The sequence below is a fragment of the Fusarium keratoplasticum genome, chromosome 1, assembly GCF_025433545.1.
Source record: "Fusarium keratoplasticum isolate Fu6.1 chromosome 1, whole genome shotgun sequence".
Taxonomy (NCBI): Eukaryota; Fungi; Ascomycota; class Sordariomycetes; order Hypocreales; family Nectriaceae; genus Fusarium; species Fusarium keratoplasticum.
In genome coordinates, this window is record NC_070529.1 from 194,883 (window position 1) to 211,397 (window position 16,515).

The 16,515-nt window shown below is 48.3% G+C and overlaps 4 protein-coding genes across 4 annotated transcripts; 3 read left to right on the top strand and 1 right to left on the bottom strand.

Moving 5' to 3' along the window:
* Positions 1 to 1,738: 1,738 nt before the first annotated feature.
* On the top strand, positions 1,739 to 5,167 carry NCS57_00006100 (uncharacterized protein; the record flags this gene model as incomplete). The annotated part of the gene is made up of 4 exons (XM_053050153.1): positions 1,739 to 2,436; positions 2,487 to 2,986; positions 3,628 to 3,676; positions 3,736 to 5,167. 4 exons carry the CDS (start codon positions 1,739 to 1,741, stop codon positions 5,165 to 5,167), a joined length of 2,679 nt encoding a protein of 892 aa, XP_052918668.1.
* Positions 5,168 to 8,164: 2,997 nt separating this feature from the next.
* Positions 8,165 to 10,018, top strand: NCS57_00006200 (MFS domain-containing protein; the record flags this gene model as incomplete). Its single annotated transcript, XM_053050154.1, has 3 exons — positions 8,165 to 8,260; positions 8,309 to 9,800; positions 9,864 to 10,018. 3 exons carry the CDS (start codon positions 8,165 to 8,167, stop codon positions 10,016 to 10,018), a joined length of 1,743 nt encoding a protein of 580 aa, XP_052918669.1.
* A 1,132-nt stretch (positions 10,019 to 11,150) lies between these two features.
* Positions 11,151 to 12,475, top strand: NCS57_00006300 (EHN domain-containing protein; the record flags this gene model as incomplete). Its single annotated transcript, XM_053050155.1, has 3 exons — positions 11,151 to 11,475; positions 11,530 to 11,727; positions 11,778 to 12,475. The coding sequence occupies 3 exons, from the start codon at positions 11,151 to 11,153 to the stop codon at positions 12,473 to 12,475; spliced, it is 1,221 nt and encodes a 406-aa protein (XP_052918670.1).
* Positions 12,476 to 12,634: 159 nt separating this feature from the next.
* On the bottom strand, positions 12,635 to 15,441 carry NCS57_00006400 (Zn(2)-C6 fungal-type domain-containing protein; the record flags this gene model as incomplete). Its single annotated transcript, XM_053050156.1, has 5 exons — positions 12,635 to 13,763; positions 13,816 to 14,483; positions 14,534 to 14,614; positions 14,667 to 15,207; positions 15,260 to 15,441. The coding sequence occupies 5 exons, from the start codon at positions 15,439 to 15,441 to the stop codon at positions 12,635 to 12,637; spliced, it is 2,601 nt and encodes an 866-aa protein (XP_052918671.1).
* Positions 15,442 to 16,515: the final 1,074 nt, after the last annotated feature.

Sequence of the window (16,515 nt, forward strand, 5' to 3'; positions counted from 1 at the left end):
GCTCTCTAGTAATTATATTTACGAAAGAAACGCATCTTAAGGTCTAGGTGCCGCTTAATGAAGTTATGAGCCTAATGCGTGCTAACTAGTAGTGCATCGCGGTTAGTAAGTAATTAATTAGCTATTTCTTTTATATTACGTAGCCATAGGGGGAATCCTCGCGAATCTAGGTTAAGAATAAAGTAAATAAGGATATCTTTTTCTAGATTAGATAGCTTATATGAATTAGGGATAATATCGCGTTGAGACTAGATGCCTTGCTGCCGGCGATATAAGGTATGATAGTGAACTATATATATTATTACGGCGCATCGGATACTTAGTTTTAGGTTATTTTAGAGGGTTTAAAGAGCTAGAAGGATTCTAGCCTTAGTATTAGGCCCTGATATACTTAGTGGTTAAGAATTAATTAATTAAATGAAGAAGATATAAGGTGAGGGATTTTTATGACACTCGCTTGTCTATGATACTCGCTTATTATATATATTAACTTATATTTCTTTTAATTTTATATTAATTAATATTAATTATATTTTTATTAATTTTAATAATATATAAATCTTATATTAAAATTAAGATATTTATAATATTATAAAATATATTATAAAAATATCTTTTAATATCTTTTTTAATATATATAAACTAAAAAAATATTTATAAAGTTATTATAAAATTTATTTTTTTAAGGAATTAATAATTATATATAAATACCTAGTAAAATAGTATTAAAAGAGATATAAGCTAAAAGTAAAAAATTTTTATTAAGCCTATTAATAACTTTATTTATAGTATTAGTCCTCTTAACCTTTATAACTAATAAGCCAAAGTCATCGCCATAGACCGCCTACGTAAGCCAACTGTATACATAATATATAATTGCTCCATAAGAGAAACTCCGCCCTAAGTCCGTAATCCCGACATTCCGTTATAGCAGTTCGCAACTCTATAACTCCGTAATTCCGTTCACAGCCTCGGTAAGGCCGGCCTAATTACCCACCTAGAATTATAAAGGTAGATATGCATATTTTTCGTCCAGGGAGGCTGGTGGAGCCATGAGGCCCCCAAGGTCCCCTGTTAGAGCACAGAACGCGCTAAGCTCAGGACTACTTTGCTACTCTATGAATATCTACGCAATATCGGCTGGAGGGCTATAGACGGCCCTTCTATATTGGTACAGTTTTCCGTTACATGCCATTTGGGGCGCTCATCTAGCATAGCATAGGCTCAGAGGCGCACTAAGTGAAAGCCTGCTACCTGTCAGCAGGATAGCCAGGTGCGGCGATACCAATAGAAGCCGCAGCCAGGACCTGGAAGTCAGGGAAGACGTCTTGGGAGGAGTCAGATGGAGTGCCTCGTAGGCATGTCGCGGCGGCCAGTTATCGATGCAGACCACAATCCCCTGCGTGACTGAATTTGGGAGGGCCATGACCGCCTTCAAGTGTTCCAGCGCTCCCGTAGCTTCGGCGTTGGAGTCCTCGGCTGGATATAAAGTGCATTATTCTTAGAGGACATAGAAACATGCATCCATGTCATTTGCAAGGCTTGGCATGCCACCATGTAAGTCCAGGCAATGTCCCATTGCCACCATCGACACCGCCAAGCTTTGTCTCGGCTTCCGAGAAGGCCCGCTTCTTTCCATGATTTCCGAGGGTGAACTATAAGAGAGGATGTTTAGCCGTCCTGTTCGACGGTAGCTCACACTTCTTTCTCAGAACACCTTCATTGAACACAGCGCATGATGCATCTATTTAGCCTAGTGGAGCTTACCTCGCTGCTCTCGGTAGCAGCGGCGGGATCGATTCTTTTTGAAAACGGGACCGTCATCACCTTCGACAACAAAACACAGAAGAACGTCATTCTTTACAATACTTCTGTTTTGGTAGTTGGCGATACTATTGCCGCAATCATGGCGAATGGTGCCCAGCCAAGTGACCTTCCGGCAGACGTCGAGATCATCCCCACGGATGGAATGATCCTATCCCCAGGTTTTGTTGATACGCATCGCCACACTTGGCAGACAACCTACAGGACGATTGCCTCAAATACTACGCTAGCTGAATACTTCTCCCGATACAGCCCCTTCTCTAATGTGCTCGGCTTGTTCTCACCGGGGGACTTCTATCTTTCTCAGATGGTTGGTCTGTTTGAGGCCCTGAACGCCGGGGTCACCTCTCTTCTGGATCACTCGCACAACATCGCTGCCAAGGAGGATGCCGACGCGGCTCTTGATGCTTATCTCGACAGCGGTGCCAGAGTCTTCTTTGGCTATAATTTCGATCCACGGGGCAACTTTTCGATCCCAGATAGGGCTGCTCACTTCCGAGAGCTCCAGAAAGACTCACGCTTATCCGGTAGCGCTGTTACGATCGGTTTATCCTGTGACGCCTGGCACGGTTTGAACGAGCCCAATCTTAAAATACTCGTTGATTTGCTCAGGTGGGTTGATCGACCACTCTCTGCATCCTTATTACTGATATTCTCGATAGGAACGATAATGTTTCTGTTCTCACTTCGCATTGGCTGGATGGAATCTGGAATGCTGCCCATCGCCCATCCTTTTTTGAAGAACTGGGACTACTAAATCAGAGCTTCCCAATTGTCCTCTCACACGCCACGTTTATCCAGCAAACCGAATACGACCTTCTCAAGAAGTACAACCACTACATCTCTATCACGCCTGAGTCCGAGATGCACTTTGGCCATACTAATTACGAAAGCGACTTCGTTATGGATCAAGCCTCCCTCGGTGTAGACACCCATGCGACCTATTCTGGTGATATTATCACTCAGGCCAGGATTTGGCTGCAAAGCGTAAGACTGCGCTCATTCAAACGGACTTTGGATGAAATGAAGATCCCTCGGACAAGCCCTATGTCCGTCAACCAGGCTTTTCACCTAGCCACTCGTGCCGGAGCCCAGGCGCTTCGCCGTAACGACCTCGGCGTCATTGCTGTCGGAGCCAAAGCCGACATTGTTGCTCTCGACGGTACCTCTGCCAATATGATTGGTTGGAGGGATCCCATTGCAGCTGTCATCTTGCATTCAAATGTAGGAGATGTAAGACATGTAATGGTGAACGGTGAAATGGTCAAGCGGGATGGTGCACTTACGGCAAGAAGGTTTGGAAAGATCATGGCTTCATTCTCGCGTTCGGCTCAACGAATCCAAGAGCAGGCTATGAACATGCCCTACACAATCGAGGGCGGCTATATCATAAACCCTGGAGCGACGGCGGGCTATCCAGAGAGACTTGATGTGCTGAGGGGTAATGGAACGGGGTATTAGTTGTCGTTCATCACCCCGACCTTGGCCTCGGTGTTTTGTCGTAGTGGGGGAAATGCCCAGCCAACCAGTTTCCGCATCTTTGTGGGTGGGCTGGTCGGGGAGGAGGAACCAATAGGATCATGAGTCCGTGCTGTCACGGGGTCTGTTTGGACTCTTTAACTCCTTTGCGCCCCATCTTTTTATTGAACACCCTCTCGAACCTCTTGTCTGCTTCCACGGATCCCTTGCATGATGAGGAAAGACGCTCTGTCCTTGGCGACACGGCCAAAATTTAGGCGGGCATCTGGCCGAAAGAGTCGTATGGGTTGCATCACGTGGTATGTCAGAAATCCCCCAACACAGAAGTCCGTAACTTGTTATTAACGCGAGAGATTCTTTCATCATGCAGCAAGTAAGTTGAGACTCCTGAGCATCGGCTTCACTGCTCCAGGCAGTTTCTTACCACAACAGAATTCGACATCTCAAATGCGACGAGGAGAAGCCTACCTGCTGCCGCTGCCGCAAGGATCATGTCCGGTGTGATGGTTATGCTCCGCCAAAATCGATATCGATGGCGAAGAACAAACAAGCCGAAGCCCAGAACACAGAGCCGTTGTCGCTTGTTGCTATCAGTCCTCTTGTGACGGATACTCCCCTCGAGAAAAGCTATTTTCACCATTTCTATCACTGGACCTGCAAGCAACTTTCCCTTGCGCCGGGATCTTCCAACTTTTGGATTCGACATGTTCTTCCGTTATCTCATACCAGCGAGCCCATCAAGCATGCTATTATCGCCGTCGCTGCTGCTCACCAAATGTTCATGGCAGGCCATGATCCTCGCTCACCTCAACATATGAGAGTCCTCACAACACAGTATACCAAGGCCGTTTCTCGAATCATCCCACACATGTCGGTTGATTCGGTTGACAGTATTCAATGTGCTTTGGTCTGCTGTCTTCTCTTCATCGCCTTTGAAGGTATTCTGGGTCGATACGCCGAATCTGTCCGACACCTTCGAGCAGGTAACCGTCTCCTCACACTACCAGCGCTCGCCTACCGTAAAATGGACCACCCTCTCACCAGAAAGCTCAACGAGATATTCTCAATTTTGAGTCACGAAGCATCAAACTTTATGGATGAGCCCATCATACCCGATACGCAACAGAGGTGGGCTACGGCTCAGATCCGAGCTAGCAGCGACACTTCTTCAGTGCCGTTCTATGATTTAGACGAGGCCGCCTACGAGTTGCGTGAATTGAATCTCCTTTTCACGAAAATCAGCAAACAAGATTTCCGTCGGATTTCAGAGCTTGCGGGTGGACAAGATCAATGCTGCAGTGAGCATGCCAATGCTTCATTTGAAGAGCTGCAAAGGAGATTCAGGCAATGGATTACTCGCATTGAACTGACCACAGCAGTCCTGGGTCACCCAAAGCCCCCTCACCCGGCGGCTAATCAGCTCCTGAGCCTTACTTTGGCACAAAAGTTCTGGTGCATGAACGCGTACTTTGCACCTGAGATATCCGAGGACCCAATTGCTGATTTTCTCGATGCGGCGGAGTCATTGGCGAAATCACTCACTAATCGAGATCATTTCACCTTCTCTTTAGAAGGCGATCTTGTTTCCAGCCTCTCCTTTGTCGTCCGGGTGTGTTCAGACACAGAGACACGAAACCGTGCTCTCAGCTTGTTACGGTCTCTCAACCGGCGGGAGGGCATTTGGGACAGTAGAGAGATTGTGCAGATGCACGAAGCGACATTGTCACTCGACAATCACGAGTCGTGGTATGAGAGAGAGGTCCCTGGTGGCATACCCGGTTACGTGGCAGAGTTGGCAAGAATTTCGACTAGAATCGATTCCGCAAATTCCATCCTCCTGACAGCAAGGCACAACAACGCCTAAACGAGCGGACTGATACCATATTTGTCTATCTTTGCATTTAGAATTAGACGCGTATGAATAATGTGGATAACCAGAAGATCAAGGAGCTGCAATATTTATCGATGGATGTACCCCCTTGCCCTTTTATGACTTTTAAGAAGATGTTTGATGATCAGATGATTAAGTAGCCCCTAAGCTGGATCGTGACTAATTGAGGCCGTGTGGAAGGCTAAGTCGATTCTTAGTCTAGAAGATCACGATATGCCTTCGAGATATACCGTCTAACTCCTCCTAAAAAAACCTTCCTCGACTTTTATGCCTTAGAAGCATTATATAGCGCTATATGGGCGCGCTAGGTACTTATCCATACTAACATTTCCTGCAATGAATATTTTGATAAGCTATGAAAGGTAGAATCCCCTCTTCCTAAGCCCGAGGGTGCTTATTCTACTATAACTGTCGGATTGGACCCTGTACAACAGCTTTGAGGGTGGTCACGTGCCTTTACTGTCCTGCCGGGTGATCTCCGACTCGTCGGACAGACTAGGCCAAATTAGGAAGGCCTCGTCGCGGTCCAAAAAGGGAAAGAGGGAATTATCGCAGGAGCAAGAACGAGCAATATACACAGATTGAGACGATCCACAAGGATAGCCCTACTTTGCAACACGTCCTGTCTTGCTAGTCAATCACACGTAATGAAGTTAGATGGCCGAGTTCCTTAAGTGGAGTGAGGTCAGAGGTGAGACATATGCCAGGTTGGATGCAAGCAATCCGGTGTTATTGCCTCAACAATCCCAGTCTCTGTCTGGCTGTGATTATTCGCTTTGATTCTTGCAGCAGTAGCAGCAGTACCGTGGCTGTCGCTGTTCATGTCATGCGCAACAAGTTCAAGTTCTGCAGACGTCCAGGCGTCTTGACGAGCGGGGGTCACCCGACACCTTTTCCCGGCCCCTAAGTGCCGAGCCTCCTGGACCAGCCTGTCCGGATTTCCCCTCCCCCTCCCCCACCCCCACCCCCGCCCTAGGCTGAACAAGCCCGCGTTGCGTTCTCCGTAGACCCGAGATCGGATCCTCCACATCCGTCATTAGAGTCAATGACCACACAGCGGAATTCACCAAGATGGCACAGAGACACTTGCACCACAGAAGACTATTGAGGTGTATACTTCAAACATCCAAGGGCCAGAGACACCCGTTGGTCAACCAGCTCTCGTCTTTAGGCTGCATTGTGTGGCCAGTCACCTTGCAAGCACCGATTGATAGGGTGGCTCTGCTGCTGCGCCTGCAACATCCCGTTGGGGCGACAGCTCACCATGGCGCGCATTAGAGTGAATGCGATGCAAGGTAGTAAGCTGTCTAAGATATGGCTTCGGCACTACGGTCATTGCATATCGTTCTCTCGCCCAACACGTCTTGTGTTTCTTAAGGGCTCTAGCGGCCTTTCGGCCACTAAGACGAAAAATAAATAAATAAATAAATATGTTACTTTTAGAAAACTAGAACGTATGTCATGAGCTTGTATAACTTACTAAGCATATGTTAAAAACATCACGCGAGGTACTTGAGTCTGTGACTGGACCAAAAGACAAGACTCTGTTACTTGTCGAAGCGGCCATTGCGTGAAGAGAAATGCGAGGCTTCGAAAGTGCCGGAAACGTCATTAGCTTGGCATGCGGCCCTGTCGGGAATTTGTTCATTCAACCAAGAGTTACGCTCAAAGGTACAGCGCAATTCTCCAAGCCACGCGAGCATCGCGAGTTTATATGCTTCATTCTTCTGGGAAGGGTTCAATGATTGATAATATTTTCCACGACCGTGGATTGAGCGAGGCTACGTTGTTACGGCTCTAGCGATTACGTCTCGTATACCCTACAATTTCTCTCCAATCATGTACTGACTCACGCTCACAGCTGCGACTTGCCGTGAGCTTCACGCTCAAAACCGTGAGACATACCAACATAACATAGAACATGCTCATTAGCACTTTCATAGAAATTGGCTTCTCTAGCTACCAAGAAAACTTCTTTGCGACAACAAGCCTCGCCCACATTACTTGTCCATTGAGAGACGTGACTCTTTACTACGCTCAGACTTCACGCCCTACAATCTCTTCGAGTGCTGAGGAGCTTGTGGGTCCCCCCTCGACCCACAGAACCCCCTTGCTAGCTTGATAATACAGCGGATTGACCTGAGGCTTATCATGAAGGCCGCGGCAGACGAATTACCGATGCGGTGCGTGTGATGCAGCTATTACACACAGCCGAATTGCTGGTACTTCCACCACCAGCCAAGTTCTAGGTAAATGGAGGTACCGTTGATCTGCAAGCATCCGGTTGGTCTAAATCCTTGTACAGTTGGACCCGCAAGCTCCTCAGCACTTGAAGAGATTCTACCAGCATAAACCCCAGAACGGCTTGATATTGCGGGGAAGAGCCTCGCAAGATCACTAACCCATAATAGATTGGTGTGGTAGAGATCTTTAACTTCTCAGGGTGCCGGGACCCACCGACTTTTGCCAATTTGCTAAGTCGATACAGGAGTTGGGAAACATAACTGTCACAGCTATTTGGGGCGTTTTAATAGTGTCTTGAAGGATACAGTAGAGCTTATACCCAGGTACTCCGAGTTAATTTTTCCTTCTTTTCTTTTTCTTTTTTTTCTCTCTCTGTTTGATATCTCTCCCTCTGCGAGCCGGATAACATTGTGGGCAAAAGTGCCGTGAGTCTAGATAATAGCTGAGTTAAAGAAGTAAGTGTGAGATTGAGTTTATCACTTGCGGGGGCGGGGCCGCTCCCGGCCACATTTGCGGGGAAGCGCTTAAAGCGTCTTTATTGGTCAGTCTAGTTATAGTAAAGCTTTGCGTCAGAAGCGAGGATGATTACTTCGGCGGGCATTAATATATATTTCCCTTCATCGAGCCCAGCCGCTGCTTGATCTCACTACTATCGGTCAACTAATACCGTCTCCAATTCTCATCAGTTTACTCAGATCGTTTCAGTGCCCCACTTCCGATCCAGCGATGACTTCACGTGGGAAGAAGCACGATGTCAATGTGGCAGATACAAGCGAGCTTGTTCAAGTTCATATTCGCGCGAGAACATACGTCGTAATCGCCGTAAGTGATCCTTTCAGGCAGTAACATTCTTTTAATGACCTTGGACAGTCCGTCAGTCTTGCCTACTTGGTTCAGTTAGTTGCCATTGTTGGTTCTGGGCTTCTTGCCCATGATCTTGAATTGTACTTCGGGAGCGAAAACGAGGGGGTTTGGTTCAACCAAGCTATTGGCATCATGGTCGCAGCTTTGAACCCTCCTCTCAGCCAAGCTGCCGATTTCTGGGGCCGCAAATGGATTGTCGTCGGGTGCATGATCTTCGGTGTGATTGGATCAATCATCATTGCCCGTGCACGGAACATGGCGACTGCTATCGCTGGCTTTGTCGTCATTGGCATCTGCTTTGGTTGTCAGTCACTCCTGCACGCCATCGTGTCTGAAGTGGCCCCTCGGAAGCACCGCCCTGTGGCCCAAGGCACTCTCAATGCCGCGGCGGGTCTCGGCGCCTTCATCGGTATTGTCATGGGTGGAGCCCTCTTGCGGAATCACGTGGCTAGTAACTACCGGGTTTACTTCTATGTCCTCGCAGGTGTAGCTTTCATCTCGGCGATGGGAATCACCACATGCTACAACCCGCCTCCACGGGAAGCGCAAGTCACTCTTACCAAGGCCGAAAAACTCAAACGTTTGGATTTTGTCGGCTACCTCCTCCTCGCGCCGGGGCTGACCCTGTTTTGCATTGCGCTTTCATGGTCACACAACCCCTATCCGTGGTCAGACTCTCGCATACTCTCGACATTTGTTCTAGGCATGGCCCTCATCATTGGCTTCACTATTTATGAATGGCGGTTCAATAAGGTTGGTTTGCTCGATCATCGCCTATTCAAGAATAAGAACTTTGGATTGTCCCTCATCACTATATTCGCCGAAGGCCTTCCCTTTTTCGCCGTCAATACCTACTTTTCCTTCCAGATCAGCATCTTCACTCGAAAAGACTTTTTCATATCCGGAATGCATTATGCTGTTAGCTTTCTGGCCTCTCTGGTTATTGCGATTGCGGTTGGGTTCTATTCCTCCTGGGCACAGTCTCTGAGAGTACCCACAATCATTGGCTTCCTTTTTATGCTCATCTTCAATATCGTTATGGCGGCAACCTATACATCAGATATCGGCGCCGCATATTGGGGGCTTTCAGTGCTTCTCGGAGCTGGACAGGGTATTATTCTACCTCTGATCATGGTCTTTGCTCAACTAAGCACACCACCTGATCTGATATCGACTTCTTCCGCTCTCGTCATTACATGCAGGGCCATAGGAGGCACTGTTGGCCTGGCGGTCTGCAACGCCATCTTCACAAGCGCTATGGGCACAGAGGTTCCCCACAAGATTGCTGCCGCAGTTCTACCTCTGGGACTTCCGTCTTCTTCGCTTGGGCTTCTAATCGAAGCACTCATAACACAGGACTATGCTGCACTAGCCAAGATTCCTGGAGTCACCACGACTATAACTGATGCCGCATCAGATGCATTAGTGAGTGCTTACGGGGTTGCTTTTCGTAACTGCTGGATCGCCTCCGCCTGCTTCTGCGTACCTGCACTGATCGGTGAGTTCTATGGCATATGAGGTGTATACAACTGACAAGAGGTTTTGCTAATGCTTCCATCAGCGTCGACTATGTATCGTGACCCGAAGGCTGAATTCACCTCCCACATCGATGCACCTGCAGAAGAGATCGTTGTTGAGACTCAGGTGAAACTTGAGGGCACTTTTGTTCCAGATCAGAAGTCCAGAGGTGAAGCGCGGGAGATTGAGAGCGTATAGAAAGCCTATCAATAAATCAGCTATGAGGGAACGACGCTGTCTGGAAATCCCCGTAAGAATCAGAAACGCGCGCTATCTGTGACCAGGGGGTAGACTACTGTACAAATGGTTGCTTGAAATTTATTAAGATATATACTTGCGCTGCTGCTTGTCAGATATAAATTTTGAACTACCCGTTAGCACTTGAGCCCACATAACCCGTCTTTCAAGGTACTCAGACTAAGACTAAGCCTCAAAGACAGTCTTTAGGGTCTTTAAAACCCAAGGCGTCGAGAGGTCAACCAGCGTTGGAGTCCGTCGCTACACATCAAGCTTCGAGACTACACTTTCCGCGCCAAGAGGAATAAGCCTAAGGCTACCTCATTTGTTTTTTCCTATCGCAGTGGCCTAAAATATAGCGTCGAAGTCCAAAAAGAACTCAGTCTTTAAGATATAGGTTATAAAGCATCTAATTAGATACTCTTTTTCTTAACTATAAGCATTCTTAAATACGCTAATGCCCTTAATGCCTAGGGGCTAAAGTAAATAAGGTAGATAAGGTAATATATATAGACTCATAGTTTTATTTTCCTTATAATATATCCCGAATTCGATAAAGTAATAACTTGGATAGCTATGAAGAATTGAAAGACAATAAGAACTATTTAATTAATTAATTATATCCTGGCTGCTGATCTGAGCAAAGTTGACCATAAGCACGGACAGATATTTACCGACACGTCATCTTTGAACTCACTGAGCAATTTATCCTCCCGTGAGTCATATCTCTTAATGAGCGAGCATTTCATACCCCGCGGCTCTCGTTATGCACATCTTGGCTGCCTTGGTTGATATTTCGTTTCGGGAAAAGATCATCGCAGCCCGATGGTTGCATCACTGAAACACAACTGGACCGTAATGCGTCATTTGCAGCTGCCGGCGTCATTCACGCCCTTGTGAACTCAACTTTTGCGAATCACACAATCGGATTAATTTGTAATCAGAAATCATGCGAGTTTTGTATTTGTCAACCGCCACCATATAGAAAAGGTCATTGATCCCATAACAAGTCTATTAAGCTCATATCCTCAATCTTTCACCGTTACCAGTTGGCCCAATTCGCGCGATCTCGTATACCTCCCAAGTTGTCAAAATGGCCACCGAAATCGAGCCCTTCAAGATTCAAGTCTCAGACTCAGCTCTTGAATCTCTCAAAGATAAACTACAGAACGCAACCTTTGCCAAAGAGTCTGAATTTTCTGATGACTGGGAGTCCGGTTCCCCTCTGAGTGAGGTGAAGCGACTTGCTGCCTACTGGAGAGATGGATTCAACTGGCGCGCTCAGGAAGCCCAGCTGAATGAGTTGCCTCACTTCACTTCCAAAATCTCAGTGGACGGCTTCGACGACCTACAGATCCATTTCTTGCATCAGAAAGGGAACAGACCGAATAGCATCCCACTTCTGTTTTGCCACGGCTGTGAGTTCTAGAAACATGGATAAATGGCCATATCACTGACTTATCACCATTCAGGGCCTGGGAGCTTCCTCGAAGTGGTCAAGCTTCTTCCCCTACTCACAGACCCTGAAGATGGGCCTTCATTCCATGTCGTTGCACCATCCTTGCCCAACTTTGGCTTTTCAGACGGGGTATCGAAAAGAGGGTTTGGCATCCCTCAGTACGCTGAAGCCATGCACAAGCTTATGTTGAATCTGGGTTACGATAAATATGGTGTGTTGTAGTCTTCTTACGGATTGCGTTATGAGCTAACATTATAATAGCCACCCAAGGCGGAGATTGGGGATACGCCGTCACTCGCTTGATCGGCGTCCAATACCCAGAAAGCTGTGTGGCCTCTCACGTCAACTTTGTTCGCGCCTTCGGACCGCCCACTTTCTTCACGGCACCCTGGCAATTCATAAAACACGCCCTCCTCCCCTACGCGGATCATGAAAAGGCAGGACGCGCTCGAACACAGTGGTTCTTCGAAGAAGGTTTCGGATACAACCTGGAACAAAGAACGAAACCATCCACAATCGGTTTTGCTCTGGCAGACTCACCCGTCGCTCTTTTGGCATGGATCTACGAGAAGCTCCATGACTGGACAGATAGCTACCCTTGGACCGATGATGAAATCTTGACTTGGGTTTCTGTGTACCAATTCTCCACGGCAGGACCAGCGGCGAGTGCTCGGATTTACTATGAAAGCAAGCACTCGAGCCCTGAGCAGACGGCAAAGGCAGACGCGTATGTGCCAAACGTCCCTCTTGGACTCTCTTACTTTCCCAAGGATATCCTTGTGCCCCCTCAGACATGGGGACGGACTCTTGGGCCGATTGTGTATGAAAAGATTCACTCAGACGGAGGCCACTTCGCGGCGCACGAAAGGCCACAGGAACTCGCCGAGGATCTGAGAGAGATGTTTGGAAAGGGCGGGGGTGCTTTCCACGTGGTGAAGCAGTTCCAGTCAAAACTGTGAAAGTGTTTTGGAACTTGAGTAATGCCAATGATTCTCCGGTGGTGCCAGTTGCAACTTGAAAATATTGTACAAGGTGATATTACAATGTGTTAAGTGTTCGGATCATAGAAGACACGCTCCGGGTGGTGGAGATTACAACCACCTGCTCTTTTCTGAGTTTTACATCAACATACGTAAAGCATCCTCCGGTTGTTCGCCATTCTCAACGCCTTTCCATAGAAACCCCATATCGAGATCCAAAGTGTGCTGTGCGAGTGCTTCGAGGCCTGGATATACCTCGTCTCCCTGGCTCCCATCGTATAATCCAACGCCTTGAGGAATGAGACCAGCTTCCTGAGCGAAATAAAGTGATTGGTCATTCTCGGCCCAACTAGTCAAGTTGTCGAGGTTCGGAGGCAAGTATTCTGTCTCATCATCCGCCCTCGCCGAGTCACTCTCCAAACTCTCAGTGGAACATGTCTCCGTGGGACATGGTAGTGGTTCAACAGTTGCCGTGTTCTCTTGCATGGCTTCCGGCGCAAAGGGGGGTTGACTGATGTCAATACCCATCTCAAGAGCGAAATGAACACACCGATCATCCTCGACCCATTGGGAGAAGCTTCTGACAACGGTGGGTGAAAGAGGTCGAGGAGGCGTCAGGGCTTTGGTGGCGAGGGACTGAGTAGCAAATTGTTGTTCGAGCAATACAGGCTTAGACAAACTGGCGTTGTGCAAGAAGGGCCTCAACGGTGTTGGAAAGTCACTGTCTTGGGGTAGACGATCTTGGCTCAGGCAGAGGTCAATCGTCAAGGCCAGCCTCAGGTAGTAGGTAGGACTTCTCGCCAGAACGTCAGTGTTCTCGCCAAAAGAGGGTGTTGGTGTCGAGTCTTGGAGATAGGTGCATTCCATGAAATATCGAATCGTCTTGGATATCGAGTCTACGCCATCATATTTGGGGTGAAGTTCTCTGAATGCTTGGATGAGCACGTTCAGCCGCAACTGTTTCGCAGCGATGCCTGGACGCGACCAGATTTCGCCCTGAGACGAGTCCGACGACATCTTAATATCGACCATGTGCATGGCGAGAGGGAGTGCTGTGCACGCGACAGCGCTACTCGGTAGCCAACGCGTTAGACGAAGTGGGTGTAGTTGACCATGGCAGTCGGCGATGCTTCTGGTAGCGCTCCTCAGGCCCTTTCGGTTTTCTTCAAGGAACTGAGTCTGTAAATATGAAGTCACCTTTCGTGTGACCAGTCCCAGGATGACGCCGAGATGTAGTTCATAGTTGAAGAGAGCCACTCGAGCCGCACTGGGAGCTGTTAGTGGGCGATGAGAGATGGATCACGGTGCAAGGTACTCACTGGTAGTATATCCAGACCAAATTCGTGAACAAAACGGAAGAGTCTTCAAAGGAATCCGTTTCTGGAGACAACTCCGTGTGCTTCAAAGGTGGCCGCGTGATCTCAGCCCAATATTGTAGACAGCGTCGGTACTCCTGAACCTTGTCGAACGCCGTAGAATGCGCCTCAGCATCAAGAATCGGCAAGTGTTCAGTAGGATATACTAAGGTCAAGACGTCGGTCAAACAGACGCATAGCTCAGTCAAACGCTCTAAGGTAACCATGAGGGTGTGCTTGGTGGTAGTGTTGTACACCCTCGACGATTCAAGTTCATCAACAAGGTCTTCATATCCGAGAGGGGGATTGGAGTCAAAGTCGAAGAGTTCTCGTGTGATCTGAATGTTTCTGCGGACGCAGAGCGGCATTATCCGATCACGGATGATGCAGCACCACCACACACGCTTCAGAACATTTTGCCTCTTGAGATCCTGCGGAGTCGCGTGAGCGTCTTGAGCGATGGTTGCGTAGTTGTGAGCCCCAACGGCTCTGGCATTCTGCACAGCAATCCTGAGCCATCTGCTATTTGGCTTTCGCGGTCCTGGGCGGAAGGTCGGACACCAGTAGGTCAGCAGTAACGCAGCCTGTGCTATCGAGATGGGATCTGGGTCGGTAGCAAAGTCGTAGAGCAGCTGGCAAGAGAGTCAGAGCTGGTTAGTTCACAAGGGAGAGTGTCTTCTACCTTTGCTTTGGTGTAGAAAGATTCCTTAGCCTCGTGGATGCTAGAGAAGCCCAAGACTTTGAGGCTCTCTTTCGGTACAAGCTTAGAATATTTAGTCGCGGTTCGTCTTATACATCAGGTGAAGGTCACTTACTGTGCACGAGGCAAACATGATGGCTTGCAGTAGCAGCAAAGAAACGGGGGATCCGCCAGAGCTTGAGTAGGTCTCTGTTTGGGCGGGATTGTACGCCCGCCAAAAGTCCGCCTCGTTGAGCAGAGGGAGCAGTGGATGAACGTAGAGGAAGTAGTGTCGAACAAACTCGTCGAGGATGGGCTTGGCGGGGACGCGTAGGCATCCCTGAGAATTCAGATGGTTGAAGTCGCGGTCGCGTATGCTGAGGGCCTTGAGGAAAGGCATGGACGAGTATAGGGCTTTCAGCTCGGATCGCACGGGATCCAGTTGGATATTATTATTCTTTGTATTCGCTTTAGCATCCTCGCAAGTAATGCCAAATATCTGGATATTTTTGTCATTATTGCATGTATCATTCGTGAACGGTGGTGTGCTGCCGAGATCGGCTTCTGAAGGCGGTGACAGCGTGGTCAAGTCTGGTCTCGTAGTCGGATGGCTCGGATCAACATCGTCGGCGGCAGCGTTTGGAGTGAATGGCGATGGTTCATTATATCGTATCTGTCTGCAAGTTATCAGCGCATGTAGAGATTGACAAATCAACAGACAACCCTTACATCGAAACCCCTCGACGAGCAACAACGCACTCATCCCCATCCAACCGACAGTTGGTGCAAGGAGCCGAAGTGCGGGTGACATCGCAGCGGACCTTTCTCCTGCGGCACTTGAGGCAAGCCTTGGTGGCCCTCTTCCTCGAGGCCGACTTTTTGGCGAAGCGGACAAACTGAGGGTTTTCCATCCTTGTCGAACACGTACGTCGCGTAAACAGCAATCAGGAGGTTTTCTGGGCCCGAGGTTGAAAGGTCAGGGTCGATGCCGAAACCCCAGATTTACCCCAACTTCCTGGAGACCAACCCCCTGCGGGTTTGGCGGAGCCAAGTGGAGATGGGCTGGAGCTAAAATTTTCCGGCATTGGGAGTCGGGAGATGCCTTCTGGCCGAGTGTTTGTGCTGTGATTGGTCAGATGGTGGACGGGTAGAGTGAGAATGGCCTGATGGCAGCTCTGAACTTCTGATAGATCTTTCAGATCTTGACTAGATCTTAGATCTTATCTCTTAAGCTGTCAAGGACCTCCAACTAGGTCACGACGAGGGGGTGAAGTCAATCACATCCATTTATTTAAGGGTCACTTTAACTATCGCCATGTCTTGCTTGAGAAATAAGCACCTATGGAATAGCTCCCGAACAGATGAGTTTCACTGGGGCGAAGTATGCACTGGAGGTCCTTGACAGCTTAAAAGATCACTTGGTTGCCATCCCACATAACCCTTGCCAGCATTGTTGCCGAGTGGTTAACTTCCCTTCTGGCAGAGGTCAAAAGAGCGTTGCTATCTAGGTACTCCCTTACAGACGCCTACATCCTCGGTCCTCTCGACAACTGCCTAAAAGACATCCTCCCACTCTGTCTCGGTATCAGTAGCAGCAGCGGCTTGTCTCAGCCTCCACATTTCCTCCCTCTCCCTACGTTCCTTCGCCTCCCTAGCCGCTTTAGCCCGTTCCGCCTTCTCCAGTATCCGTCGATTATGGCAATCAATGCATAGTTGAGAACTTTCAATGGGGGGAGTAGCCTAAGTCCGGAGCAGGTGCGAGCATATTTCTCGCGTGTTGGTCGCAAAGGCTTTGGCACATGATATCCGCATGGTGTAATCCATTCGCCTCGCGACTGGCTTTCCCTGGAACAGTCGGGGCACCTGTAAATCTTAATGTGCTTTTGACACATTGTCATTGATTGGTACCTGACGTCCTCAATATTACTGTAGCATCATTTCAGTCAAAAGAGCAGTCAAGGAGCAAGGAAAATGCTGCTGACCTT